This window comes from Propithecus coquereli, unplaced genomic scaffold, assembly GCF_000956105.1.
Source record: "Propithecus coquereli isolate 6110/MARCELLA unplaced genomic scaffold, Pcoq_1.0 Scaffold66, whole genome shotgun sequence".
In the NCBI taxonomy this organism is placed as follows: Eukaryota; Metazoa; Chordata; class Mammalia; order Primates; family Indriidae; genus Propithecus; species Propithecus coquereli.
In genome coordinates, this window is record NW_012152618.1 from 9,685,908 (window position 1) to 9,713,420 (window position 27,513).

At 56.8% G+C, this 27,513-nt stretch overlaps 4 protein-coding genes across 6 annotated transcripts; 2 read left to right on the forward strand and 2 right to left on the reverse strand.

Moving 5' to 3' along the window:
• The first annotated feature begins 432 nt into the window (after nucleotides 1–432).
• Nucleotides 433–5,185, forward strand: FAM57B (family with sequence similarity 57, member B). The gene is made up of 5 exons (XM_012660279.1): nucleotides 433–557; nucleotides 1,405–1,488; nucleotides 4,034–4,268; nucleotides 4,634–4,729; nucleotides 4,901–5,185. Exons 1-5 carry the CDS (start codon nucleotides 433–435, stop codon nucleotides 5,183–5,185), a joined length of 825 nt encoding a protein of 274 aa, XP_012515733.1.
• A 951-nt stretch (nucleotides 5,186–6,136) lies between these two features.
• Nucleotides 6,137–6,972, reverse strand: LOC105823165 (chromosome unknown open reading frame, human C16orf92). The gene is made up of 4 exons (XM_012660280.1): nucleotides 6,909–6,972; nucleotides 6,453–6,611; nucleotides 6,276–6,363; nucleotides 6,137–6,158 (listed from the first exon to the last, which is right to left on the reverse strand). Exons 1-4 carry the CDS (start codon nucleotides 6,970–6,972, stop codon nucleotides 6,137–6,139), a joined length of 333 nt encoding a protein of 110 aa, XP_012515734.1.
• Nucleotides 6,973–11,582: 4,610 nt separating this feature from the next.
• DOC2A (double C2-like domains, alpha) lies at nucleotides 11,583–18,571 on the forward strand. 2 transcript variants are annotated; one of them, XM_012660287.1, is made up of 11 exons: nucleotides 11,583–11,680; nucleotides 13,681–13,958; nucleotides 14,314–14,393; nucleotides 14,615–14,689; nucleotides 14,817–14,926; nucleotides 16,730–16,856; nucleotides 16,939–16,998; nucleotides 17,079–17,242; nucleotides 17,358–17,439; nucleotides 17,529–17,625; nucleotides 17,706–18,571. In XM_012660287.1, exons 1-11 carry the CDS (start codon nucleotides 11,646–11,648, stop codon nucleotides 17,849–17,851), a joined length of 1,254 nt encoding a protein of 417 aa, XP_012515741.1. In that variant the 5' UTR covers nucleotides 11,583–11,645; the 3' UTR covers nucleotides 17,852–18,571. The 2 variants fall into 2 exon arrangements, with proteins under 2 accessions (XP_012515741.1, XP_012515742.1); XM_012660288.1 differs by lacking the exon at nucleotides 11,583–11,680 and adding an exon at nucleotides 12,833–13,027 and having other exon boundaries at nucleotides 13,685–13,958.
• Nucleotides 18,273–27,506, reverse strand: INO80E (INO80 complex subunit E). 2 transcript variants are annotated; one of them, XM_012660289.1, is made up of 7 exons: nucleotides 27,323–27,506; nucleotides 27,094–27,164; nucleotides 26,832–26,884; nucleotides 23,658–23,736; nucleotides 23,452–23,563; nucleotides 22,948–23,064; nucleotides 18,273–18,862 (listed from the first exon to the last, which is right to left on the reverse strand). In XM_012660289.1, exons 1-7 carry the CDS (start codon nucleotides 27,401–27,403, stop codon nucleotides 18,641–18,643), a joined length of 735 nt encoding a protein of 244 aa, XP_012515743.1. In that variant the 5' UTR covers nucleotides 27,404–27,506; the 3' UTR covers nucleotides 18,273–18,640. The 2 variants fall into 2 exon arrangements, with proteins under 2 accessions (XP_012515743.1, XP_012515744.1); XM_012660290.1 differs by lacking the exon at nucleotides 18,273–18,862 and adding an exon at nucleotides 19,407–19,515 and having other exon boundaries at nucleotides 27,323–27,500.
• Nucleotides 27,507–27,513: the final 7 nt, after the last annotated feature.

A 27,513-nucleotide genomic window follows, 5' to 3' on the forward strand; every position in this document is an offset into this window, starting at 1 on the left:
CCTTCAGGGCTGGCACCACGGTCCCCCCACCCCACCTCTCGGGCCCTCCCAGCCTCTCCACGTAAGCCACCCCCCCACCTGCCCGGTCCTCCATCCCCTCCCCCATCTGCATCCTCCTCCTGTCCCCTCTTCCTCTCTGTCCCTCGCCAAGTCGTCCCCTCCTCATCTCTTCCCAGCCCTCTCACTGGCCTGCTCCTGCTCCCTCTCTCCGGCCCTCTCTGTCCCGGTCTCAGCCCAGCCGCCCCCTCCCTGCTCCCTCAGTCTCACCAACTCCCCTTCTCCTCCCTCGGTCTGGCTCCCTTGCCCCATCCAGTCCCCACCCTGTCCCCTTTGTGCCCCTTCCTCTCTTGTTCTCTCTCCTTTCCTGGCTTGGCGTCCCTTCCCCACCTCTAACCCCCTTCCGCTCGGCCTCCCTGTCCCTTCATGGCCACCATGCTGACCCCAATGGTGGCTGGGGGGGTGGTGTTCCCCGGACTCTTCCTCCTCTCCAAGAACACGCTCCAGCGGCTGCCCCAGCTGCGCTGGGAGGAGGCCGACGCGGTCATTGTCTCTGCCAGGTAAACTGCTTCCCTTCCCCTCAGCCCCTCTGCTCCTTCTCAGGCTTCTCTGGGGATGGAAGGGACCTCAGTGCTCCCCCGGACCTCGGCGGCTGGTGGGGACTGGGAGCCCCTGCAGTGGTTGGTGGGCTTTGCCTCCAAGCTTCCTTCCCTCCTCACAGTGAACCTTACTCACTGTCCCGGGAGACCTGGCCAGCCCAGCCATCTGGTCTACTAGTATTCAGACTGCTGTTCCCTCCTTCTCCCACTCCCCCCCACCTCCAAAACAGGGCCAGCCTGTGACTGAAACATTCCTGTAAGATATTAGGGACCAAGGCAAGGGGCGGAGAGCCAGGGCGAGTGTTTGGGGGGGACAAGGGACGGAGGAGTGAATGGTAGAACTCTACAATGCTGGAACAAGGGCCAGAGTTGGGGAGGGGGTCTTGGTGGCAGTCAAGGACAGAATGTGAAAGTGGCCTGGAGAACTCGGGGTCACTGAGGGGCCAGAGTGACTGCGTGTGGTGACCGGGCAGCTGAGTGGAACCGGAACAGGGTTCCCCTGGCCTCTTCGCAGTGCCGTCCTGCCCCAGGGAGAGGCCTTGTCGTCAGCACACATTCGCAGCACTGTCCCACCTCAGGATGACCTCCCTGCTGTCCTCCTGAGAGGAAGGCGACTCAGTATCCACAAACAGAGGGAAGGAAGAAAGTGGCGGTGGTGGGGTGAACCTGGGCAAGCCCCGCCTCAGGAGAAGGGGCAAGGACTGGCCCCGAGAAGTGACCAGATCCAAAGCACAGTCACTAGACCAGCAGGGAGGGAAATCAAGGCACACGCCTCTTCCGTCTATCACTCTGCTCTATTTCTCCTTAGGCTAGTGTCCTCTGTCCAAGCCATCATGGCCTCCACAGCTGGCTACATCGTCTCCACCTCCTGCAAGCACATCATTGATGACCAGTAAGTGCCATGAGACCCCCTCTGCCTGGTTTTCAGCAGTCTGTGTCTGCGTGTGACCCCAGAGTACCCCACATCTCGCGGGGAACTGTCAGTGGTCCCTAAGCCCTTAACCTGGGCCTGAGCAAGTTAACTCCAATAGCTGCAACTCAACACCCAGGGATAAATTTATCCCATCCTGTCCTTAAAGGTCAGACCAGGGGGAGAAGGGGTGAGGATCAAAGAGAATCCTCCTCCCTAGTCAGCGCCCCTGCCTGCTCTGTCGTAGTGGTTCTGAATGTCCTTTCCTCCTGTGCCTCCTCCTGCCCTTGCACCTGGGAGTCAGACCCCACTTCCAACCAGCACCCAACTGGGGAGCCCCCCTATCCATGCCAGGCTCACCCCTCACCTCCTCTCAGAACCCAGGTGTGCAGCCCAGCTCCATGCACCAGGGAGAAGAGAGGAGAGAGATGACACACACAGGGCCACTAACGGTCAGGCCGTGGGGGAGGGGAGGAGGGGAAGAGGCCAAAATTTAGCACAGCAGCTGCTGCAGTGCCTGGTGCTTGCCAAAAAGGCCCAGGCCTGAGAGATGGGGTAGGAGGAGGAGGAGGAGGAGGTGGAGGAGGAGGAGGAGGAGGAGAGGGGCCCTGTCCATGGTGCTGACAGTCTGCTCTGGGGTGACCCACGGGCTGCTGCTAGTGGCTTGTGAGTGCTGACAACGCTTCCTCTTAGCTTCTGGCCCTGCTTCCCTTCTCTGGTGGCCACTGAGCCCCAGGGGACATCATCTGGGGGACCTGACCTGGAGGTCTGCCTCATCCTTCCCAAAGACGAATCCCCTCCACTGTAGCATGAGGCAGTGTCCCTTCCTGGAAGAGCTGTTGTGAGGAGGAGTTGAGTTGATATGTGGCAGACACCAAGGACAGCCCCTGTCGCCTCACAGTGGATGCCTAACTCCTTCTTCAGACCCTGCCAGTGACTCGGCTCCCTCCCGCCTCTCTCTGCCCCTCCCCACCCTGGTCCAAGGTGCTCCTGGCTCCTTAAAATCCTCCCAGTGCCTGCATACCCAGAGTCACCTTTTGGCTCTTGCATCCCCCCCACCTAGGTCTGTTCTTGTCTCTCCCCCCTTTAATCCTCAGGTAGGTGGGGGGATCAAGGTTAATCCGGGGGCAGCAGCTGCTCCTGTTTCTGAGCACCTAATTGCTGAGAGGGCGGGGATGGGATTGGACACTCCACCTTGCAGCCAGGCTGGCCATCCCCTCTCCCATCACGTCTGCTCTGCAGAGCCAGCTCTCTGGGCCACTCCCTGTGTAACTTCTGGATGGACAGTTGGATCCTTTTCCACTCTCTCCGTTCTCTTGCCCTTTGTTTCTAACCAGCTGTCCCTCCCCTCTCCCTGCCCCCAGGCCACAGTTCCAGGACTGCTACACCATGGGTCTTGGGTTCTCTGTTCCCTGAAATGTCCCTGCTGGGGAGTGGGCAGCCTGCGCCAGGACTTGCCTTCTGCGTCTGCCCACCCTGCTGGCCCCAGCCCCCGCCTCTCTGCCCCCTCAAGCACCCCCAGCTTTGGCCTGAGCTCTCTTTCTGTGTAGCTTCCAGCTGACTTTCCTTTCGCCCTTCCACCTAGTTAGGTAAGCTCCCCTGGGCCTGCCTTCCTGACCTCCCACCGCCCCCCAGACCTTGTCTCAGGACTGCAGGACTTAAGAGAAAGTGCCAATGTGCTGACTCAAGAAGAAAAATGCAATGTTGCATATTCATGCACTTCTCATTTTTGTTTACTCTCAAAGTACATAGAACTTTTTCTGTTCTTGGCTCCTTTCACTCAGCGTTTTCTCCTTAATGCTTGGCTGTACCTGAAAAAACAAGAGATTGGGTCACGTTCAGGCAGAACAAGCAGCACTGACACCACCTCTCACTTGCCAACAGGGCCTAGTCTGACGCCTCTGGAATCTTCTAGGGTTTCAGCAGGGCTGCGAGCGAAGGCTGTGGAGCCAGACTTACCACGTTTATTCCTTGGCCAGCTTACCTAGCTTCTCTGTGACTCAGTTCCCTCATCTGTGTCACAGGGATGATGAACCCCTGCCTTTTGTAGAGTTTTGGGAGAAGTGACTACGTTCAGGCACGCCGAGGATCTGAGTATCAGAACAGTGCCTGTGCCTAGCAAGCAGACAGCTGGTGGTCACCAACGTGACCTCTCCCCACCACTCACCCCTTCTGCCGTTACTGTTCTAACCTAAGCTGGCCCCGTGCCTGGCCCGAGCTCGTTTTCTCACTCCATCTCCGCCCTTTGGGCTGAGGGTGTCTTCTGGTCTCTTCCCATTTCTCCCACCGTATTGAGGAGAGAGAGGGAGGAACACGGGAGAACATCAGTCTCGAATCCCGACACTGCCACTGACCAGCTGCGGGACTGTGACCTGTGGCGAGTTTCTCATCCTCTACCCTTTGGTTCCATCATCTGTAACTGGAGACTCCGCTTCCCTCTCAGCGTTGCTGCGAAGATCACTTGAGCTCTGAGTCACACTGTCCATCCCCTCTCCTCCCGGTTCTTCTCTCTCTCTCTGCCCCACAGACACTGGCTTTCCTCTGCCTACACGCAATTTGCTGTGCCCTACTTCATCTACGACATCTATGCCATGTTCCTCTGTCACTGGCACAAGCACCAGGTCAAAGGGCATGGAGGGGACGACGGAGCCGCTAGAGCCCCGGGCAGTACCTGGGCTGTAGCGCGCGGCTACCTGCACAAGGAGTTCCTCATGGTGCTCCACCATGCTGTCATGGTGCTGGTGTGCTTCCCGCTGTCGGTGGTGAGTCCTCGGGGAGCCTGGGGGAGCCGTGGGTCTGGGTACCAGCAGCAGGGAGGGCCCAGCAGGGCCCCAGGAAAAGCTGCTGACCTGGAGGGTTTGCTAAGCATGAGGGTCTGTGCCGTGCCCTGCTGTGGTGCTTTGGATCTGTTGTCAAGTGTCTCTGAGCCTCAGTTTCCTCACCTGTAACGTAGGGAATACAGTCCCACCTGCAGGACTGTTGGAGGGATACAGTGAGGTCGTGCACCCAGCTTTGCCACTGTACCCACATGTTCGGATGTCCAGAGTTAAGCATCTCTGACAGTGACAGCGGAGAGAGAGGAGCTCAGGGTGAGGCCCGGCCCCCACCTTCCTCCCTCTCTGCTCAGGTGTGGCGACAGGGCAAGGGGGATTTCTTTCTGGGCTGCATGTTGATGGCAGAGGTCAGCACCCCCTTCGTCTGCCTTGGCAAGATCCTTATCCAGGTGAGAGGGTACCTGAGGGTGTAGGAGCCTGAAGAGAGGGCACAGGGAGGCATCTTCGGGGACCTTCAGGGCTTCTGGGGGGAGCTGCAGGCTGGGGCAGGGGGAGGCGGGGCGGCGGCGAGCAGGGGAGCAGGGCAGGGCGCTCTGGCCACCCTCCGTGTGTGTCCACAGTACAAGCAGCAGCACACGCTGCTGCACAAGGTCAACGGGGCCCTGATGCTGCTCAGCTTCCTGTGCTGCCGGGTGCTGCTCTTCCCCTACCTGTACTGGGCCTACGGGCGGCACGCGGGCCTGCCCCTGCTGGCCGTGCCCTTGGCCATCCCGGCCCACGTCAACCTGGGCGCCGCGCTGCTCCTGGCTCCCCAGCTCTACTGGTTCTTCCTCATCTGCCGCGGGGCCTGCCGCCTCTTCCGGCCCCGCTCCCCGCCGCCCTCCCCCTGCCAGGCCCAGGACTGAGGGGGCCTGGGGCCCTGCCCCTCCCCGCACCACCACCCTGGGGACAGGACTGTGGGGCTGACAGGTGAGGGTGGCAGCCAGGGGCCCTCCCTGGACAGGACACAGGTGGACCAGAAGGGGGAGAGGCCCTCCCTCAGGGGCCAATGGCAAGGAGAGGAGGGACCTCTACTCCCCACGGTGCCCAAGCCCAGGCTGGCGACCCCTCCCTGTCTACCCCTCGCTGGAGAAGGGAAGGGGGTACCACCTCCCGCCTGCTGAGGGCTGGAGGGCTCCCGGGGAGACAAGGACTCAAGGGGACCAGGAGTCAGGACATGGGGGAGGCCCTGCTGCCAAGGACATCCCTACCCCCTGCTGCAAACCCCCTGGGCCCCCCCGTCATCTGGGAGAGAGAAGACACCCTAATTACCCCCTACCATGGGCTTCACCAGGGGCCAGCACCCCCAGAGCTCCTCTCCGGGGCAGGCCAGGCCAGGAATCTTATTTATTTTATTTATTTGCCCAAATTCAGACTAGTCTATTGGGGTGGGGGGAGGGTGGGCCCTACTACCCCCCAGGCCTCAGTGCTGAGCAGCCCTGGGGCAGGTGAGCGGTGCCCAGTCCTTTCCCATTAGGCTGCACATCTTGCCCTCAGGCCCTGGCATGTCCCTGGTGCTACAGACCTCTCAAGGCTTCCTCCAATCTGGGGTCGGGGGACCTGGGAGGTGCTTACAGACCGCTAATAAAGACGATCTGTGTGAACGCCGCCAAGGCCCTCTTCACCCGGTTCTTTGGGGCCTGGAAGGGAGGAGGTGGGGGCACAGGCAGTGGAAACATGGACATCTACAAGAGAGGGCAGGACGCCTGGCGGGTCACAGAGCTGTCAGGGAGGAGAAAGCAAGGACTTTTATTCATCAGCAGGAGGGGAGGGAGGATTGGGGCCCCTGGGCTGAGTCCAGGGCCCTTGTCCACTCTTCAGGCCCCTTTCTGGAAGCTCCTGTGGGGCACGAAGGTCAGAGGTGGGAGGTTGCACACTGCCCCCCAGGACTGGGGTCCTTCAGCCTCTCCTGAGAAAGGCGGAGGTGAGTGGGGTCGGGGAGGGGGCAGGCCTTACACGTGGGTGCAGAACTGGAAGAGGAGGAAGAAGAAGGCCAGCACCAGTGCGCCCACCAGGATGTGATGGAAGAGCCCCGAGTTGGAACCTGCTAGGCAAGGAGGGGGAGACAGGGACCCCTGACTCGTCTCCAGCAGGAGGGTGACGGGCAGTTCTCCCCCAGGCCCTGGTTCGCACCTGAGTGAGCAAAGACGACAGGCCTCTCTCCAATGAACTGGGCCACAGCCAAGAGCCTGGCTTGGTCCGAGTCTGGGTAATCGAAGAAATCAGGTCTGTCTATGAAGACTGGGGACTCTGTGCCCAGGACTAAAGCCTTGGTGCGCTTTGGGCTGGGCGCTAGGACCCACAGCAAAGTCTGTGACAACAGCCAGGCAGACCCCTGCCCATACCCCAAGAAGCTGAGGCTGCCTTATTGTGGCTCCAGAGGGGCTTGAATTTGTTCCTAGGGTCAGCAGAGCTCTCCATGAGAGGGCTCATGGAGGGGAGGGTGATCCGGGACAGATGGGGAGGATGGGAGAGAAGGGTAGAGGGAACAGAGAAAGGTCTGGGGTTGGCCTCCCAGTCCCTAAGGGGGCATTGCCCCTCACCCCCACAGCCTTCTTCCTTCCCACTGCTCCCAAAACAGCGCCCTACCTGTTTTTATGGCCCCCAGCCCAGCCAGCCACACCCACACCAGCACCCACTGGCACAGCCTCATGGCCCCTCCACTCCAATTATGGGGTGGGGGCTCTATGATGTCACAGACCAGAACCATTCTGAGTGTACACTCTAGGGCGAGGGGATAGAGGAAGTGCTAGGATCTGGGACCCCCAGAATCAGAAGAGAAGAGGTTGGGACCAACAGAGCCCTCATCCTTTGCGACGACGCTGATGACAAAACCATGACAGTAGCAGCCCCAGAATCTGCAAACAGGAGGGGCTTAGTAGGGCAATCTTGCTGAAAGCCAGAACTAAGGGAAGCTGCATTTGTACAGCAGGGATATTTTGGGGTGGGGGGACAGGGCTACTACACACCTCCAGTTACCCCTTGGATCAACCACAGGTAGCATTTATTGAGCACTTATTTCTAGTCCAAGTACTTTGCGCAGATTGGCTCATTTAACCACTGCAACAACCCTAAGAGGCAGTTACCCTTGCCCCCCTCGTACAGAAGAGGGAACCAAGACACAGAGGGGAAAAGTGATGTAGCAGTACACACTAACCAGGGGTGTGTGCCTTCCTCCCTGAGGCTTCCCTCTTGCCAAATTCTGGGAACAGCGGTCTCCTGATCGAACCCCAAATCCCATCTCATTGCCCAGCTGAGGGTGAGAATGAGGTTCCTGGGGCTGGGAACCAAGAGAAGTAACAGCCCGTTCCCGCTAGGTGGCAGCAGTGTCCGCGCCTGGCTGTTCCCTTCCGCCAGCCAGCAAGGCGCTGCGGCCGGCGGCTCCAGGCCCTCCTCCCGCCTCTTCCCACAGGTTGCAACTGGTGCTGCAGGAAAATGGATCGCTGCGGAATGGCAGTCGGGGGGTTGTCAGAGGAAGTCCCCGGGCCCATTCCGAGGCAGGTCTCTTGGCCATCCACAGAGTCCTGGCTGACTCCCTTCTCTGGGTCTGTTTCCCCTTCTGCAGCCGGTGGGCTCTCCCAGGGGCCATCCCATCTCCCCTCTCGGTCACATTTTCCAACAGCCATTCCCACTCTCATGGCCCCAGATACCGTGTTGCCTCTCAGGGTGTAAGAGTTAGCTCCCTTCTGATTGGCAGGCAGGCCTGTCTGTCACAGTCATGTTCCATCCCCCAAGCCCAAGGACACTTCAGGGTCTCCTTAGTTTCACTACACAAGTTCCTTTCCAACAGCCTCTGACACACCCAGGGCCGTGGCTTCCCCCACAGCCACGCGTGTGTCCGTGGCGTGTGTGAGGTCCTCTGCCCACAGACGGAGACTCCCTCCTGGGCTGGATGCTCCACCTCTACATCTTTCCTGCCCCCAGGCTCCCCAGAGTCCCAGCCCTCCTGTCTTTCGAACAGCAACCCTGGGAGGTACTCACTACAAGCATCAGCGTCTAGCTCCTAGACAAGAAAAAAGCCCAGAAAGAAAAAAAAAAAAAAAAAAGGAAAAAGAGGAGGGAGACTAACACCTATGGGGCCTCTTTGGGACCGGCCCTGTGGGCTGCTTCCCCAGCTCATCTCTCCGACAAAGAGGAAGTGACTTACCCAAAACCGCAGGGCATGTGGGGGATGCAGGGGCTCAACAGCCTGGTTCCTGACTCAGGGCCAGGACTCCCGCCCCAGGCCTGTGTGCAGCTGTTCCTCGCGGTTAGCTGGGAGAAGGGGTCCACAGCTTGTACCTTTGGGGCTGATTTTTTAGCTTCCTCAATTGCCTCAAAAGAATACAGCTGGTCTCGCTACAAGAAAAGTCCCTTTTGACTCCAACAGTGAATTATCCACTCATCCATTCATCCAACCATTAAACACATGTATTGAGCTCCCGCTATGCGCTGGCTGGACTCCATTTACGGCTTAGATAGAAATCACCAGGGCATGGTTTCTGCCCTTCAGAATCACAGGGAGAGAACGCATGGATGCGCAGCGTTCCAGTATAGATGGACAACTCCTAAGGAGTTATCTACACTTGCTGTCTCCACTCCCTCACCTTTAATGCATTCTTCAACCTCTTCTGACCTGTCTTCACCCCCACCACTGCACTGAAGCCACTTTGGGCAAATCTATCAATGACCTCTTGATTTGCCAAATCTAATGGTTAATTCTCTTTCCATTCTGTCTGTCTCTCAGCAGGGTACACCTGCCCCTAACTCTGGGCGTGGGAGCCACACTCACCAATTTTTGGGACTCCTCCTTCTCTAGCCAGCTCAGCCTTGGGCATTTTCTTTTCTATCTATATTCTCTCTGCCTAGGTGATCTCATCGAGACTCATGGCTTTAAATACCATCTATATGCTGGTGACTCACAAATGCATATTTCCAGCCCAGACCTCTCCTCTGAGCTCCAGACTCCTATAGCCAGCTTCCTGCTTGATATCTCTGTTTGTATGTCCAAAAACATCTCCAATGCGATAGTTCTCAAATGGAGCTCTGGAGTCTCCTACCCGAACCTGCTCCTTCTCTCGTCTTTTCATCTCAGCAAATGGTCCCACCACTCCTCTGCACATTCTGCTCAACACAGGAACCCAGGAGTCTGTCAGATCCCTGGCAGCTCTCACCTGACAAACCCCCAGTTAAGATCTGTTGGCTCAATTTCCAACAGAGATCCCAGATCCACCCGCCGCCCTCCCCTCCACTGCAGCCCTCCCCGTTCAAGCCCATGCGGTGTTTCGCTTGGCTTACTGCAGCAGCCCGTGGACTGGTCCATCCACGTTCACTCCTACCCTCTGTGACCCATTCCCCAATTATGGACCAGACAATCAGAACACGAGGATCCACTAGTTAAAACCCTCCAGTGACTTCCCGTTGCCCCTGGTATTCTGAGCATTTCCCCTTTGCTTGCAAGACTCCGGCTGGCCAGCCCATGTCCACTGACCCACCTCAGACCTTCTCATCCTTCCCCTCCTCAGCACACCCAGCCATGCTGGCCTTCAGGCCATTCTTTATATACGCCCAGGTCCTGACTGCCTCCCAGCCTTGGCACGGATCTCTGCCTGGGACACCCCTGCCTCCAGGTTTGACCCTGGCTAACTCCTCCTCATCTTTCAGGGCTCAGCCAAGACAAAACTTCCTCTGGGAAGTGAGCCCTGGACTCCCATAGCTCTCTGACCATCCCTATTGTGTGGCTGTCTCCTTGAATTGGAACTGTCTGTGTGTTTGTCTATCTCCCCTAGGAGGCTGGGAAGCCAGAGATCATTGATCTTGGCCATAGTTGTATCACCTCTATCTGTAGTAGGTATTCAATAAAATGTATTGAATGCTAGATGGATGACTGGTGGATGAAAAGCCTTCTGTCTCCGGACAAACCAGGGCTTGGCACTGCCTGCTATTTTCCTCCACAGTTGGTTTAGCTCCTCATCCTCACCTGCCTTCAACATGGCTTTCTAGAGGCTCGCTGGCCCCGGCGCACTGAGGAGAGAGCACTGGAGGAGACAGGACTCTGCAGACTCCTGGGCCATGTTGCCATGGACACCATCCCGTTGAGCGGACACCGTCCTGCTGAACCCACCAGCTGTGGCCCTGGATCAGCATCTCCCTTAGTTCTGCCTCCTTTCTTATCCTGGAGAGCCGTGAAGAAAACCTAATGGTTGCCTTTACTTTAAAAAGGTGTTATCTTAATGTACTCTTTGGAATGCGTAACCTATCACGTGGCACAAAATTCAAAAAATACAAAAGGATGTATGTTGAACAATAAGTCTTTCCTATTCCTGCTTTACCTCCTCAGAGGTCACTACAGTTATCATTTTCTTGTGCAGCCTTCCAGAAATAACTTAATGCACAAACATGTGTAAGTTCTTTTCCCCAAATGGCAGCATTCCACACATGCTGTCCTGCACCTTGCTTTTTTAAGTTAAAATGAGATTGTGAAGATGATTCTATACAGGTGCAAAAGGAGCCTTCTTGTTTTTCATGGCTGTATACTATTTCATTGAAATTATTCATTATTCATTATTTCATCATATGAAATTATGTCATAACTGATTAAACCAGTCCCCAACTTGTGGACATTTTGGTTGTTTCCAGTCTTTTGGAACATGCCGTAGTTCGGAATCTTGAACTTCTATTATTTTGCTCATGGGTCAGCATATTTATAGCATCAAATTCTAGCAGTGGAATTTCTGGGTCGAAGAGTATGTGAATTTGTCATCTTGGTGTCCACTGTCAGACTGCAGTAGGCAGAGGGGTCGCTCACTTACCCACAGCCTTTCCAACATTGTGTTAACAGACACTTTGATTTTGCTCATTTGACGAGTGACAAATGGTATCTCAGTATAGTTTGACTTTACATTTCTCTTGCTTTTCTTTTTTTTCAAGAGACAGCATCTTGCTATGTTGCCCAGGCTGACCTCAAACACTCAAGCCCACCTCAGCCTCTGCACCCAGCCCCATTTCCCTTACTTTTTAAAAAATTGTGGTAAAATACACATAACAAAATTTACCATCTTTAACCATTTTTAAGTGTACAGTTAGTGTTAGGTGTATTTACATTGTTGCATAATCACATTTCTCTCTTTGAAAGAACAATATTTAGGGATGCGACATAGTGCCAGGCCCGGTTTGGGGCACTAGGGACTCGGAGATGAATCAGCCTCTGCTCGCTGTGGAACTCTCTGGCTTGGTGGGGGAGGCACAGACAAAACAGTGCCGGCGGAACTGAGTCCCAGCTAGCGCTGGACGCTGAGGGGCAGAGGAGGAGGCTCCAGGAAGGCCCCCAGGAAGAGGTGACTCAGGATGACTCCTGAAGGAAGGGCAGGAAGGTCTCCCAGGTAGAGGAGCGACTGTGAGCAAAGGTCCAGCGGCTGAGAAATCAAGGAACTGCTGTTCTGGGAACTGCAGGTAACTCTGATGCGAGCTGGCAGTGGGCAGCGGGGTGATGAGGTCCTTTATCTTTCAGCGATGGTAAGTTTGGGGCAAAAGAGAGTGAAGGCCAAAGGATAGGGGGGCCCGACTGACAGGCCGGTGGCGGGCGTGGGGCAGGGCGGAGCAGGGAGGCGGCGTGGGGGTGGCAGGGTTTGGGTGAGAAGTGGCAGACGCAGAGGACGACCACAGGGATCTGGGCATTCAGAGCCAAGCCCCGACGTCCCCTCCGCACCTGCAGGACAGAACTGGAGATGGCAGGGGGTGGGATGAGGGAGGGTGGATCCCCAAAGGAGATGACATCCCTGAGACACCGGCCCCAGGGGACTGGTTTGGGTAACAGGTAGAGACGCCTGAACAGCCAAAGGGAGGAGGCGTGGAGGAAGCCACAGCCTCAGGCCTGTCTCCTCCCTCGGACGGTGAGGCTCTCCAGCCGCGCGCCGCTCGGAGACCCCGAGGTCCCAGGCCAGCGACGGCAAGTGCATCAGACCCCCGGGCCCGCCGCCCCTAGGTTGCCGCGGATCTCTAAGCCCCGCCCCTGCTGATATGGGGAGGGGACGGGCGGACGCCCCGCGCTCTCTGCGGGGGAGGGGCGTGAGGAGGTGTGGGGTTGAGGTGGGTGGCTAGCTGGCGTCGCCATGGCAACTAGGCGGGTGGTCCGCCCGGGAGACCCAAGGGAGAAGCAGGGAGGAGGGGAAGCAGCGAGGTGCCAGGGCTCCGCGGGGGCGGCGCGGGCCTGGGTCTCCCGGGAGGACCTGGGGAACACCCGGCAATTCTCGCCGTGGGTGGCGCAGGGAGCCCGCGTGTTTGCGAGTGTGTGTATGCGAAGTTCTCCGGTGAGTGTGCCAGCGCGTGTCTGGGTTTGTGCATGTGGGTGAGCGTGCACACGTGGGCACAGGCGTGTGCGCGCGGAGTGCCCGGGCAACGTGTGCACACGCGTGTGTGTGCGTGCGCGCGCGGGCACTCGTGTGCTCCCGAGCGTGCCCGGGCGGGCGCCGGGTGTGAGCCGGAGAGTCCCGCCCCCTCCCCACCCCGGCCGCCCCTCCCCGCCCCCTGCCGCCTGCGCCGGCTGCATACGCGCCGCCACCTCTCTCACCCCCTCCTCCCCGCACTTTCTCTGCGCTCCCTGCTCTCGCTCGCACAGCCGGACTCGGGCTCTTCTCGCTGGCCGCCCTGGGAATCGCCGGCCGCCACCGCCCAGCCTGCACCCGCCGTCCCCCACCCCGTGCCTGGGCACCTGTTGGAGGCAGAGACAGGTGCAGGGGGCTGGGCCGGCTGGGGGCGTGAGGGTGAGGGGGAGCGTCTTAGTCTGCTGGGTTCCGGGGGTGTTTCGCTCTCCTGCCGCTGCGATTTCTGGCGCCCTTGGGGAGACAAGCTCGGGAGGAGGCATCTGAGGCAGGGGTCTCCACCTGGGGCTGCGCAGAGGGGGCGGGGAACCCCGCAGGCAGACAGAGCCTGGGCTTGAATGAAGGGACAGTGGGAAGTGGAAGCCTAGAGGGGTGGTTGATAACCTGACTAGACCAGCGGCTGGTGCAAAGGATGGAAGGAGCCTCAGAGAGACAGGCGGGGACCTATGGGGATGTTGGGAATAGGCAAGGCTCAGGGGCAGATGGGAGCCCAGGATGAGAGGAAGAAGATGACAGAGGGACAACCTAGAGGTAGGTGGGCAAGGGGGGCTGTCTTCGGGGAGTGGGCTGGCAGCCCTGCCCCTGTGGAGCAAGGCCTGGGGTCTGGAGGGCCAGGCCTCCAGCCTGCACCACTGGCACAGGCCACTCTGTCCCTCGACACCTAGGAAGGGAGACCAGTGAGGGCCCCACAGACCGAGGAGGTTGCTGCTGGGCCCTCAGCCACCAATGGTAGGTACGAGGAGTCAGCCCTGGCTCAGGCTCGCTCACACCCCCTCCCCCAGCCAGGGGTGCTGCATGAGGGGCCGCAGGGGCGACCGCATGACCATCAGCATCCAGGAGCACATGGCCATCAATGTGTGCCCCGGGCCCATCCGGCCCATCCGCCAGATCTCTGACTACTTCCCCCGTCGGGGACCAGGACCCGAAGGGGGTGGAGGCGGCTGCGGGGAGGCCCCTGCTCGTCTGGCCCCCCTGGCTCTGGCCCCTCCTGCAGCCCTCCTTGGGGCCACCACGCCTGAGGACGGAGCTGAAGTGGACAGCTATGACTCGGATGATACCAGTGAGTCTGGGGGGTGTGAAGGGGCCTCCAGGCTTGTGGGGAGGGGACAAGCTCTGCTGGGTGTGCGTTGTGGGGGGGCAGCGGGGACTGCTGTCACAGCTGCAGTCAGTGTGGAGATTACAGCTTCAGCAAGGCTCAACGTTCAATATTTCTGCTGAGACACTCCACCACCCACACAACCCCAGTTGTGGCCAAGGCACGGACCCAGACACGCACACATGCACATGCCCACTCAGCCTCTTGCACACACACTCTCGGGCTGATGGAGATGGAGACACACATCCGGTGCCTCCCGCCGGTCTCATACACACCTGCCTTCCCACACTGACTCATGCTACTTTTCCCCTCTCCCCAGCTGCCCTGGGCACGCTGGAGTTTGACCTTCTCTACGACCAGGCCTCCTGCACGCTGCACTGTAGCATCCTCAGGGCCAAGGTGGGCGCTCCCAGCCTCCCAAGCCCTGGCCCTGTTTGCCTCCCAGCCCAGGAGGGGTGGTGGCTTTCCATCCTTCCCTCCCTTCCCCAGGCCAAACACCTGCTCCTTTCCTCCCCCCCCAGCACCCTCCTTCTGGGCTCCGCACAGCTCAGGGGCCGGCTCTGTGGAGGGAGGGAGGGAGAATGGGAACCCACAGCCCTCTTCCCCACCCTCCTCTCCAGGGTCTCAAGCCCATGGACTTCAATGGCCTTGCAGACCCCTATGTCAAGCTGCACCTGCTGCCTGGAGCCTGCAAGGTAACAGCCTCCTCTCTCCCCAGCCTGGCCCAGCTCGGGGGGTCTGTCCTAGATTTCCCCAGCCTCTGCCTTCAGCCTTTGTGGGTCAGGGGACATGTGTTCAGAATGCTTCGTCCCCACACCCCAGGCCAATAAGCTAAAAACGAAGACTCAGAGGAACACGCTGAATCCCGTGTGGAATGAAGACCTGATGTATAGTGGAATCACGGATGATGACATCACCCACAAGGTGCTCAGGTGAGGGCTCATCCTCCCCGATACCAAGGACTGCAGCCTAGCACCTCCTCTGGGACAGCTCACACCTCCTGCCCCAGCCAGGGGTGCTGCATGAAGGTGTCATCGTAACCTTCTTTGGCTGATTGATCTCTCTATGTCCCATTAAGACCCTACCTCTCTGAAGCTCAAGAATAATCAGTGGCTCCCCAACCCCTCCAGCAGCAGGCCAAAGTATTTCCCTGGCATTGCTGCCCCCAAAGCTTCTCCTGCTGCTCCTTGAGGAGGACCACCTTCTTCCGACTGGCTGCTTTCATAACTGGAACTTTGCCTGTTGTGTTTCTTCCACCTGGAAAGCACCCTCTGTTTCCTCTCTGCCAGCCTAAATCCACTCATGTGAGCCCCCGTCCAAGCTCTGCCTCCTCCTGAAAACAATCCCTGGTCACTGAGACTCTTTCTCAGAGCCCTGGCTGAAGTCAGACCTATGCAGCTTAGGTCTGCCCCTTCTGTTCCCTGAGTTCCCCTAAAATCTCTAGGGAGTGAAGTCTTCAGGGACAGGGAACTCACTCCATCATCCCAGGAGATGGAGACTTGGGAAGAGTGTTCTCTCAAGGGCAGTGGAGGGCAGCAAAGCCCGGGCTGGAAGAGACCTCCTTCTTTGTTGTTGGGCAATAGGGAGCCACAGAAGGGGTTTGCATCAGGGAAGGGGCATGATCAGAGCTGCTTTAGAGCTCACCTTGGTGCTGGGTGCGTAGGTAGGCTGGGGGAGGCTGGAGACAGCACCAGAAAGGCTGGCCCCATGTTCCAGAGGTAAAGGAATGGGTCCTAAAATGACAGTGCTCACTAGTGGCCAGTCCTGGGCTAAGCATTAATGTAAAATTTTCTTTCACTTGATTATCTCCCTTTTACAGATAGCAGTTGAGGTTTAGGGAGATTGACTTGCCCAAGATCACACGGGTGGCTTAAAAGTGGCAGGGCTGGGCTTTGAACACCCTCCATGCCACAGCTGCCCAGCACAGCAGCAGGTCACAGTAGACGCAGCACAGAGGCCGCACAAGGGGATGGGCAGAAGTCAAAGCAATCTTTTTTTGAGACAGTCTTGCTCTGTCGCCCGGGGAGAGTGCAGTGGCATCATGATAGATCACTGCAATCTCCAACTCCTGCTCAGCCTCCTGGGTAGCTTGGACTACAGGCACATGTGCCACCGTGCCCAGCTAATTTTTCCGTTTTTATTAGAGACAGGGTTTTGCTCTTGCTCAGGCTGGTCTCGAGCTCCTGAGCTCAAGGGATCCTCCTGCTTTGGCCTCCCAGAGTGCTAGGATTACAGGCGTGAGCCACTGCGCCCAGCCAAAGCAATCATTTTTTAATCGCTGGGCTCATGTGTCCCTGCAGGCTGGCTCCAAGAGGAGCCAGGACAGGAGGGCCTGAGGAGAGCTGGGGTTCCCATCTGGCTGCCCAAGGCTCTTCAAGGCCCTTCTAGCTCTTACAGCCTGCATCTGTGGCCGTATCCACCGACACCCACCGTGTGGTGTTCAGTCGGACCCTGCCCCAGACGCTGAGAGGAGGCAATGAGTGGGGTGGGCCCCATGACTTGTGAGGGCTCCTGGGAGTGGCTGAGTAGGTCCTGATGGACCAAGGACAGCCTGGGCAGCTGGAAAGGGGGGCAGAGGAACAGGCAAATCCAATCGTCCGTCTCAGGTTCCAGCCTGTTTTCCAGACGAGGTGGGGAGTATTAGGGCAAAACTCGGGTGGGCCTGAGGATCTTTCTCCCACATTGGAGCAGGGCTCAGGACCCCAGGAGGCCCTGACCCTGCAGTTCCCCGCCAGGATCACTGTCTGTGACGAGGACAAGCTGAGCCACAATGAGTTTATCGGGGAGATCCGAGTGCCCCTCCGCCGCCTCAAGCCTTCACAGAAGAAGCATTTTAACATCTGCCTTGAGCATCAGGTCCCGGTCTGTGTGGGGGCTGCAGGGACTCCAGGGGGAGGGGCCCTGGGGAGGCCAGGTTTCCAGAACCTTCTCTTTGCCCCCTCAGCTGGCTTCACCTTCTTCCATGTCAGCGGCACTGAGGGGCATTTCTTGTTACCTGAAGGAGGTGAGGCACCTCACAGAGACCATATCTGGGTGGGAGGTGGTGGAGGACCCAGGCTGACCCCCTGCATCTGTCCGCTGCAGCTAGAGCAGGCGGAGCAGGGGCCTGGGCTGCTGGAAGAGCGTGGCCGCATCCTGCTCAGCCTCAGCTACAGCTCTCGGCGCCGGGGGCTGCTGGTGGGCATCGTTCGCTGTGCCCACCTGGCTGCCATGGATGTCAATGGCTACTCCGACCCCTACGTTAAGACGTGAGCCTTCACCCTAGGCCTGCTCTGCCCTCCCCAGGGAGCCTGGCCCCTGCCCCGTGTTCCTTTGGGGCCTGTCCTATCCTTAACCACATGACTCCTCTCCCTCCACCCCTAGGTACCTAAGACCGGATGTGGATAAGAAATCCAAGCATAAGACATGTGTGAAGAAGAAGACCCTAAACCCAGAATTTAACGAGGTGGGCAGGGCAGGGACCAGAAATACAGGTGGGCTAGGGGAGGCAGGGGAGAGGGCTTCGTGGAAGGTGTAGCTTGCCTTGTTCCCCAGGAGTTCTTCTACGAGATGGAGCTCCCCACTCTGGCCACCAAGACTCTGGAAGTCACAGTCTGGGACTATGACATTGGCAAATCCAATGACTTCATCGGTGAGGGAGGAGCCTGGCTACGTGGTGCTGGGGGAGGGCAACTGGCAGGAAGAGGGGTCCTGACTCTGCCTGACCCCCAGGTGGTGTGTCCCTGGGGCCAGGAGCCCGTGGCGAGGCCCGAAAGCACTGGAGCGACTGTCTGCAGCAGCCAGATGCAGCCCTGGAGCGCTGGCACACCCTGACCAGCCAGCTGCCCCCAGCAGCTGGGGCTCTGCCTTCGGCCTGAGTGGACCACAGCTGCCCAGCGACCCTTCTGGCTGGGTCCAGTACCCAACCTTTGCACGAGTGTGTTGCACGTTTACATGGGGTGGGATGCCCCTGCCCCGCACTACCTGTCTTATTTTTGTGAGAGTCTCCGTGACTGTGGGTCTGTCTTCTTGTGAGGGATTGTGGAGATCTATATTCATATATGCAAACTTCGTCCTGCCTGACTAGCTATTACCTGCAAATATGCAAACCACCCATCCTCTGCACACCTGCGGGGGTGCTGTCAGAGCCCCGCCCCAAGCCTCCCCAAGCCTCCGCTGCTCCTCTCTCCTGCCTCTCCACGCTGCCCGTCCCCTCCCCCCACAGGGAGGAGGTCGGATTAGGGGAGGTTCAGAGGAGGATGTTTCCAAAACAGAAAAGGACAAAAAAAAAAAAACAACCCAGAGCCACTTCTTTAATACAGAATCTTCATTAAAAAAAAAAACAAAAAACAACAACAAAAACCTAGCCCTGTACAGCTGCCCTTTTAAAGGGGTGGCCACTGTGGAATCTCTGCCTCCTCAAGAGGTGGCAGATGCTCCCGGCCACTCATCTAAATAGTGTCCCCTAGATGGGGCCGGGATGTGAAGGCAGGGCCCCTGCCACCCTCCTGGAGGACATTCGTGCATGTTTACGCCTTTTCTGATTGTGTCAGTGGCCAAAGCATGGCAACTGGGCACCAATAAACATCTCTGAGGAAGCTGGGGGCTTGCGTGTGCTGGCACGGGGAGGGGCGCCGGGCAGGGGCGTGGCACACAGCAGCGGGTGGTCACTCCGGGATGTCGATTACCAGGTCATCGTCCCCGTCCAGGGCATCATCCCCGCTGCCTGCATCGCTGAACATCTGCCGAGGGACGGTGCTCAGGATCGTGGGGGGGTGCATCTTGGCGGGTGGGAGGGGAGTCAGGGCTGCCCCAACCCCAGCCCCAGAACCCCGGCCAGGGAAGGTCAGCGGCCCTCCCACAGGACAGTCGGGGGGTCCCACCGCCATCTGTAGCAGGGGAAGAAACACAGGGAGGGCTTGTCAGGGAGGTACTGGGACCTCCAGGAGGCTGGGCACTGATCCCCCAGGGCAGCTCTGGGGGATGGGAAGGGGGTGTGGGCACAGCCCCGCCAGCCAGTGCTGAATCAGAGCCCTAACCCACTTCAGCTCCTTCAGAGTCTCAAACCAGCAAGTGCCCGGGGGTGAAGGGTGGTGATGGAGGCACGATGAGGGGTGGGGGTCTCACAGGAAACCGGAGGGAAAAGCTGGGCCCTGCCCTCTCCAGGGAGGCACCTTGGCTGTCACTGTAACAGCAGTTAACACCAGAGTCAGCCTGGAGTGCCTGCCTGCCTGCCTCTGGGCACCTCGTATACCGCTTGCCACCACTGGCTGCTTCTCCCTCCTCCTGCGCAGGACTCACTGGTTCGGTGGAGGGTATCGCAGGCCGCCCCAGCCAGGAGCCTGGGCAGCTTCTTCGCCCCCCAGGAACTTCTGTTGTATGTTGGTCGGGGCCCCACCTTGGGATCCCCGCAGCCATTGGCCTAGACCAGGCCCTCCTCTCGGCTCACCTGTGCTATGGGACCAGCCTCCTAACTGGACTCCCTGCCTTCAGCCTCTCCCCGATCCAGCTCCTCCTCCACACTGCAGCCAGAGTGATCTCTCTACAACACAAACCTGAGCATGTCATTCTTCCACTCCAGGGCCCTCAGGCTCCTCGCTGCCCTCAGGACAGGCAGTGCAACATGCCTGCCAACAGGCTGGCCCCTCCACGTGGGGCATCCTTCTCTAGTTGGAAAAAGTTCTGCTTTGTCCTCTGAGACCGGGAAGTGGCCTCTCTTCTGCCCAACCCTCCAGCCCCACCCTGCCAAATCCTCCCCATGGAGAGCTCTGGGCTGCGACAGCCCCCATGCTTTGCCTGTGGGTACAAGCCGAGCATCTACTATGTGCCAGGTGATTTCCGTTAATGATTTTCAACCTTTAGGGCACAACGGGGGGGAGGAGAGGTCAAATGCCAGAGGACACTGAGATTTGGAAACAGAGGCCTGAAGGAGCAGGCCCATGGGGGTCCCACTGGGCAGCATCCAGTCTGGCCCTGGGGTGGCGTGGGGAGCCAGCACGAGTCAGGCCTCAGGTGCAGGGCCCTAGCAGGACTGGTGACCATCACGGGGCCCAACTCTGAACAGCACCCCTGCACCCAGTCCCAGGCACCCATGTCTACACACAGGAGCAGATGAACATGCACAGCCAAAAAGGACAGCTGCCTGAGGACCGTCCCCTCCTCTGGCTCCACCTCTCCATCCTGACCCTATGCCCATGTCCTGCCCTTGCCTAGGTTTACTCAGCAGCCCCCTCGGCATGATCCACGGCAGCTAATGTTTACCTGGGGCTCACTGGGGCCAGGCTCCGGGCTCAGTGTTTTCCACCCCTTAACTCATGTTCTCCTCACAGTGACCCCACTGAACAGACAAGAAAGCTGAGGCTCAAAGAGTTAAATGACATGCCCAAGGTCACAGCGAGTAGGTGGAAGAGCTGGGATTCCAACTCCAAGTCTGACTCAGGCCCAAGCCTTAAGCGACCTCTTCAGTCCTCACAGCTGCCCCAGCTCTGTTCAGACTTGCCACCTCCCATCACACCAAGTTCCCCATAACTTCAGGGACTCCCACTCCCTCCTTGGTGGCAGGCAGACTCCTGATTCTGGGAGTGCAGGCCTCTGTAACCCCACCCCACCCTAATTCTCATCCCAATGTTGTTCTCCCTGAGCGCTCCAGCTCCAGCCCGAACAATACTTTCCCTGTGTCCCTGTCTCCCTTCCCATGATGGCCTCAGCCTGGAATATCCAAATCTCACTCCCCGGGGCCCAAATGTTCTCTTCTTTGAAATCTTCCCTGATTTATCCTGTCCCCCACCCGACATTGCACAGTCACTAACTGGGGCCCCCTCCCAGCCCACACTTCTCCCCTGTACATCCAGAACTTAGTTCCCTTCCACTGCAGGGCCCAGCGCCAGCCAGAAAGTCCCAACAGGCCCCTGCTGACACAGTGCCACGCCCCCACCGCTTGCACCGGCTGCGTGCACCCCTGCCTTCTCCACCACTCTACCCTCCAGGCCAAAAGCAAAACCCTGCTAAGAAGAGCAGGAGCCAGCATCATCACCCCCATTTTTCAGGCTCCAAAGAACAAGCTCAAGGCTTGTTTCAGGCTCCAGAGCTTAAGTAACAAGGAGTAAATGGAAGAGCTGGGATTTGAACTCCAGAACCCATACTCCTAAACACCCCACACACAGCCTCCCATCTTGCTTCTGTCTCCAGGGCCTTGAAAGCTGTCCAGTCTGGTCCCTATTCACCTGTTCAACTTTTTTGTTGTTGTTGAGACACGGTCTTGCTCTGTTTCCCCAGCTAGAGTGCTGTGGTATCATCCTAGCTCACAGCAACCTCAAACTCCTGGGCTCCAGCGATCCTACTGCCTCAGCCTCCCAAGTAGCTGGGATTATAGGTGTGTACCACTGCACCCAGCTAATTTATTCTATTTTTTGTAGAGATGAAGTCTTGCTCTTGCTCAGACTGGTCTCGAACTCCTGGCCTCAAGCGATCCTCCCGCCTTGGCTTCCCAGAGTGCTGGGATCACAGGCGTGAGCCACCTTGCCTGGCTCCCTATTCAACTTTGATGCAGAGGCAGAAGGGCACTGTGCTGGTCTGAATCCTCGGATGGCCCTCTTCACCACCCCGGGGGGCTCAGGAGCAGTGCCCCCCTTCTCCACCTACACTCTCACCCATCCTGACGCATGCATCTACCTCCATGCTGCCTACTTCCCAACATCGTCCCTGTGAACTCCAGGCTCATGTACCCAGTTGCCACAGGCATTTCCAGATGGCATCTCAGCATGTCCATAACCAAACACCTCATCTTCCCTCCAAAACCTGCTCCTCCCACAGCTCTATCCACCTCAGAAAAAAGGCAACTCCACTTCTTCAGTGGCTCAGGCTAAAAACCCTGGAGCTGTCCTTGCCTCCTCTCTCACACAGCCCACACTTGGGCTTTCAGGCGTTCCTGCAGCTTGTTCTTTGAAATGGGTCCTTGGGCCACTTTTCCCCCTTTGCGCAGCTTCTCACGCAGGGTGGTAGCCTCCTCCTTCCTTCCTGACTCGCCCCGACCCCTGCACCCGGTTTAATCTATACACCGCAGCACCGGCAATTTTGTTAAAATGTAAATTAGATCAGACTCCCCCTCTGCTCAACCACCTCCAATGGCCCATTTCATCCACAGCACAAGCCCGAGGCTTTCCGATACCTCTGAGGCCCGCCACCATCCTGCCCCTTGGTTCTTTGGACTCCGCAGGGCCCCCTGCCCACTCTCCCCTCACCCTCCTCCCAACACAGGCCTCCTTTCAGATTCCTGCACAAGCCGAGCAGGCCCCTCCTGAAACCCTTTCCCGGACTGCCACATGGCTACTCTCATTTCCTTTAAGTCTCTGATCAAATAACACCCCAGACTGTTGACCGTAAACATCACCCACACCCCCGAGCTCCCTGTCCCCTTTACCTGACTCCATTCTGCGCCACTGTTGCCTGTTTATCTTGTTTATTTTCTGCCTAGCTTGCTAGAAGGTCAGCCCCGTGAGGGCAGGGATTTTTGTCCGTTTTGTTCACTACTGTATCTCTAGCACCTAGAACAATGCCTGGTACAGAGTAGGTGCGCCACAAACACTCGTGGATCCCATCTAGCTTGCTCACTTTACAGGTGCCCAATCCAGACCTAGAGGGTCAAAGAGACCTGTTCAAGGTCACACGGTTTTTAACTTGGGGCAGTCTTGACTTGATTCTGGATTCTACAATTCTATGCCTACTCTGAGGCTGTCTGGCATCACTGAACACTCACCCCTGTGAAAAGGAGCCTCATTCCGAGTCCCCCAGAATGGCCTGTGAACCAGGACTTCTCTGATCCATCCCTCAGTGCCTAGCTCCGGGCTGGGTCCCCAGCAGTCCCAAATCAATGGTTCAAAGTTCTTGGACAGGCCCCCAGTCTGTCTTAAGCCTCCCTCACGTGGCTGTCCTCCTGCCGTTCTGGCCCCTCCCTAACGTCCCCAAATCAGGGTACCTTGAGTTTCCGGGGCAGGCGGGGCCGTTTCTCCCGCTTGGGCCTCAGGGGGCTGGGCTCGGGCAGCTGCAGGGCCAGGTAGTCAGAAGGGAATGGGGGGTAGAGGGGGGAAGCCAGCTGCAGGCGGGAGTTGGGGTGGAGATGGGAGATGGAATGGATCAAGGTGAGGAGAAGGGAAGAAATGCAAACAGAAGGAAGAATGGAAAAACAAAAGAGATGGTGATGAGTGTGGCTCCCAGGGCTCCCGAGAACAGAAGGGTAGGGGACAGCAGGACTGTGTCCTGGGGTCTGCTCTCCTTAGCTATGTCTGTTCCCCATTCCTACAACACAGAAGTGGGCACTCCCGACTTACACCCTCCAAGGGACACTTGCTGGCCACACCCAGACAGTTGTCCCCAGAATCAGGCTGGCCTCACCCTGAGGCCTAGCCCTTTGGCCCAAATGATGCCCACCTTATTCCCAGGCATCTCAATTCACCACTTCCCACCCTTGGCCCCAACTCACCGAGCTCAGGTATGGGGATGGGGCCCCGGAGGCCTGCAAGGGAAACCCTGTTGAAGGAGGCAGGGAGAGGCTGGAGGGAGAGGGGGCACTCCCCAGTGGAGGGCTTCTCTTCCTGGAGAAAGGACAGGGGAGGGTGTCAGAGGCAGCTTGGAGGCCCAGGTGCCCCATCCTTTCCCCTCCCCCAGAGACGAATGCTGTCTTCTCACCTCTTGGGGGCTGGTGTGTCCAACAACTTGGGTGTCCCCTCTGTCTCGCTGTTATCTGAAGATGCAGTGGCATCTGAATCTGTCAGGAGGGAGGGCTGGTCAGTGGGAGTTGGTGGTTATATCTCAGAGGAGTATAACCTCGACACTACAGAAGGGCTCTGGGGAGCTGGCCATGGTGGCTCATGTCTGTAATCCCAGCACTTTGGGATGCCAAGGTGGGAGAATCGTTTGAGCCCAAGTTCCAAACTAGCCTGGGCAACATAGCAAGACCCCCATCTATAAAAAATTTAAAAATTAGCCAGGTGTGGTGGCATGTGCCTGTAGTCCTAGCTGCTCAGGAAGGTGAGGTGAGAGGATCACCTGAGCCTAAGAGTTGGAGGCTGCAGTGAGCTATGATGATGCCACTGTACTCCAGCCTGGGTGACAGAGCGAGACCCTGTCTCTGGTAAAAAAAAAAAAAAGTGGGGGAAGCGGGGGGTCTCCAAGGAATCTGACTTCCCAATGGCACATGCACATGTTCTGTTCTGGGGTGGCCCACAGCTTCCCCAGCTTCCCCAGCCCATTTCCTGCTCTGGCCCTTCCATAACACACTTGCCAAGCACCTCCTACGGTACAACGTGACAGCCTCCTTCGCATTCCCCACCCCTCCCTGTCTTCATAACCATCTAAAGAGGAAGGTAAGGGTATCCCTTCCACTTGCCACATGAGGTCACTGAGGCTCAGAAAGTAAGATGTGGGGCTGAGACTGAACTCAGGTCTCCTTGGCCATTTTATGCCACTCTCTCCTTACTTGCCTTAGCTCCTGCCTCTGCTCCACTCCCCATAGCCAGGAGGTCCTGTTAATCTACCCCTCAAATCTCTCTCACTTTCATCCACTGCTCTCCATTGCCACAGCCACAAGGTCATGCCACCTCTATGTCAAAATCACCTGCTAAGCATTCTCACCCGCTGCCTGCCACTCATTGTCCACTCCAACCCCACAACGACCTAAAACATAAAACTGCCACATCTTTCCCGATCACATCCCTTCTGCCTGCATAAATTTGTAGTGTTTCCTAATCTGACCTCAATCTACCTTTCTGGTCTTCCCAAAAGACTGTACTCTCCAAATCACACCAACCTATTTCCTCAAAAAAGAAATTTATTTCCTAGTTCAGCGCACTGCCGCCTAGAAGGCCCATCTTTCGTTTAATAAACAACTGCTACACGTTACGTAAGTCGATCCCAATTTCTCTGCTTAGACAGATCCTTTAAGAAGCAGATTAAACGCCACCTCCTTTGAGAAGTCTTCCAGAAACCCTCAGGTCTGGTTAATTGCGGGCTCTCCTAGAACCCTCTACTCTCACTTGACACTGCCGTCCTCACACTGTGCTGAGACATATCATGCTGGGCTCTCTCATGTCTCTTGTCTTGAAGTTTCCCTCAAATAGGAAGTCAGCTGAAAGACCTTAGGGAAGAGTAAGGCAGGAAATGAGAGGCTGGAATAAAAGCCAAATATTTCTGCCACAACCCACATTGCCCCTGCCTACTTCCCTTTGTCTGTCATCCTTCTATCATAAGAAATGCATGAGTGCTGTGTGTTCCAGCAAAATATTGTTTACAAAAACATGCCTGGGCCGGGCATGGTGGCTCATGCCTGTAATCCTAGCACTCTGGGAGGCTGCGGCGAGTGGATTGTTTGAGCTCAGGAGTTCGAAACCAGCTTGAGCAAGAGCGAGACCCCGTCTCTACTAAAAATAGAAAGAAATTAATCGAACAACTAAAAATATATAGAAAAAATTAGCCAGGCATGGTGGCGCATGCCTGTAGTCCCAGCTACTCGGGAGGCTGAGGCAGAAGGATTGCTTAAGCCCAGGAGTTTGAGGTTGCTGTGAGCTAGGATGACGTCACGGCACTCTAGCCCGGGCAACACAGTGAGACTCTGTCTCAAAAAAAAAAAAAAAAACATGCCTGGCTGCTGTTTGCCGATCCTTGCCCTAAACCAATGTTTAAAGATACTGTGGAGAGGTGACCCTATGTGACGCTGCTTACGAGGGCTCCAACCAGCAACAGGCCCACAAATGCCCACCTTAGGGCTTTTCAAACTGTGGGTTTCAATCCATTAGTGGGTCATGAAATCAATTTATTGGTTTGCAACCAGCATTAAAAAGAGTGGAAAAAAGCAGTCTAAAAAGTATCAAGATGAATTGGATACAGTAACTCATTTAAAAATGTTTCATTAAATACTGTTTTATAAGTGCGTGTATATGTGTATATATATAGGTACACACATGTGGGAACCTGATCATGATGTAAACTATACAATTAATTGTGAAAAATACTCAGAGAAAAGTTTGAAAAACCGAGCTCTATATGCTTAATCCCTCTGCTCTTCAAGCCTGGCCTGTTCTTACCTCGGGGCATCTGCATTTATTATTCTGCCTGGGAAGTTCTAGCTCACACCTTCACAAGGTTCCTTTCTTCTTATCTAGGTCCCAGCCTCAAACATTACTCCCTCAAAAGGTCTTTCCTAAGTTCTCTATTCAGACATTGCTTGTTGCCTGCTTTTGTGTGGTCTGCAAGCTAAGAATGGCTTTTACGTTTTTAAGTGGTTGAAATAAATTACAAACATAATATTTCACGTGACAATAATACGAAGTTCAAATTTCAGTATCTGCAAATAAAATTTTATCAAACACTGCCATACTCATTTATTTACATATCAGCTATGGCTGCTTTCACACTACAACAGCAGAGCTGAGTAGTTGCTTCAAAAACTACATGTTTCACAAACTCTAAAATATTATCTGGCCCTTTGAAGACAAAGTTTGTCAACTCCTCTTCCACTCCTATCACTACCACACACCCCTGTTCTCATTCCCTTCAAGTCCTTACAGCTACCTAAAATTCTGGTTTATTTCTTCATTTACCTATTCTCCCCAACTAGAATATAAATTACAAGAGGCCAAGGGCTTCATCCACCTGTGCTACTCCTGTATCCCCTGTGCCAAGCACAGGGCCTGAAATACAGTAGCTGCTCAATAAATACTTGAATGGAAGAATGGAAGGCAATCAACTAGGTTTAAGAACCATTACAGGCTGCATCAGCTTGTACAGCCTACAAGGAGAGGTCCAGGAAGCTTGCTGAAGTGCCAGGAGCCATGTCCTCCACCAAAATTTCATGACCTTGCTCACCAGAAGAGTCTTCATCCACGTTCTCGTACTGCAGAAGTCGGTCTAGGAGGAAACTGAGGGAAGAGGTGAGGAGAACGAGAGTGTTTGTTCCCATCTCAGCAATGTTCTCCTGGGTCCCTGTCCCTTCTGGATAGCTCACTGGATCCTCGAAAGGAGCCCATGCATTTGTGGCCCCATTCCAGGATGGGGCCCGAAGGCAGATCCCCAGGAGCCGCATCGCCCCGTGCCCCCCCCGCCCCCGCCCCCCCGCAACGTGCCTCACCTCTTGTCCCGGGACACCTTCAGCAATTTTCTCTGCGCCTTCCTCAGTTCCTCCTGGAAGCACTCGTGTTCCTGTATCAAGGGCAAGGTAGGCGCTGCGCCAACGGCCATCCGAAAAGGGCTCCGAAACTCAGGCCAATTCGCCCCACCCCGTTTACACATGGGTAAACTGAGGTCCTATCAGCGCCAGGCCTCATGCCCCACAACCTTCCCACACCACCAGCACTCACGTAGATCAGGAACTTGAGCTTTCGCTTCAGATTCCGGTATTTCTTTTTGTAGTCCACTTCGCCGTCCGCCGGCCCGTTCATGACCGGCCCCCGAGAGGCGCCCCAGTGTCTGGAGTCCCGCTACCCCGAGCCGGCTCAGCCCGGCCTTTCACGCCTCCACTTCCGGAGACTTTGCAAAGCTGTGCCGGCCA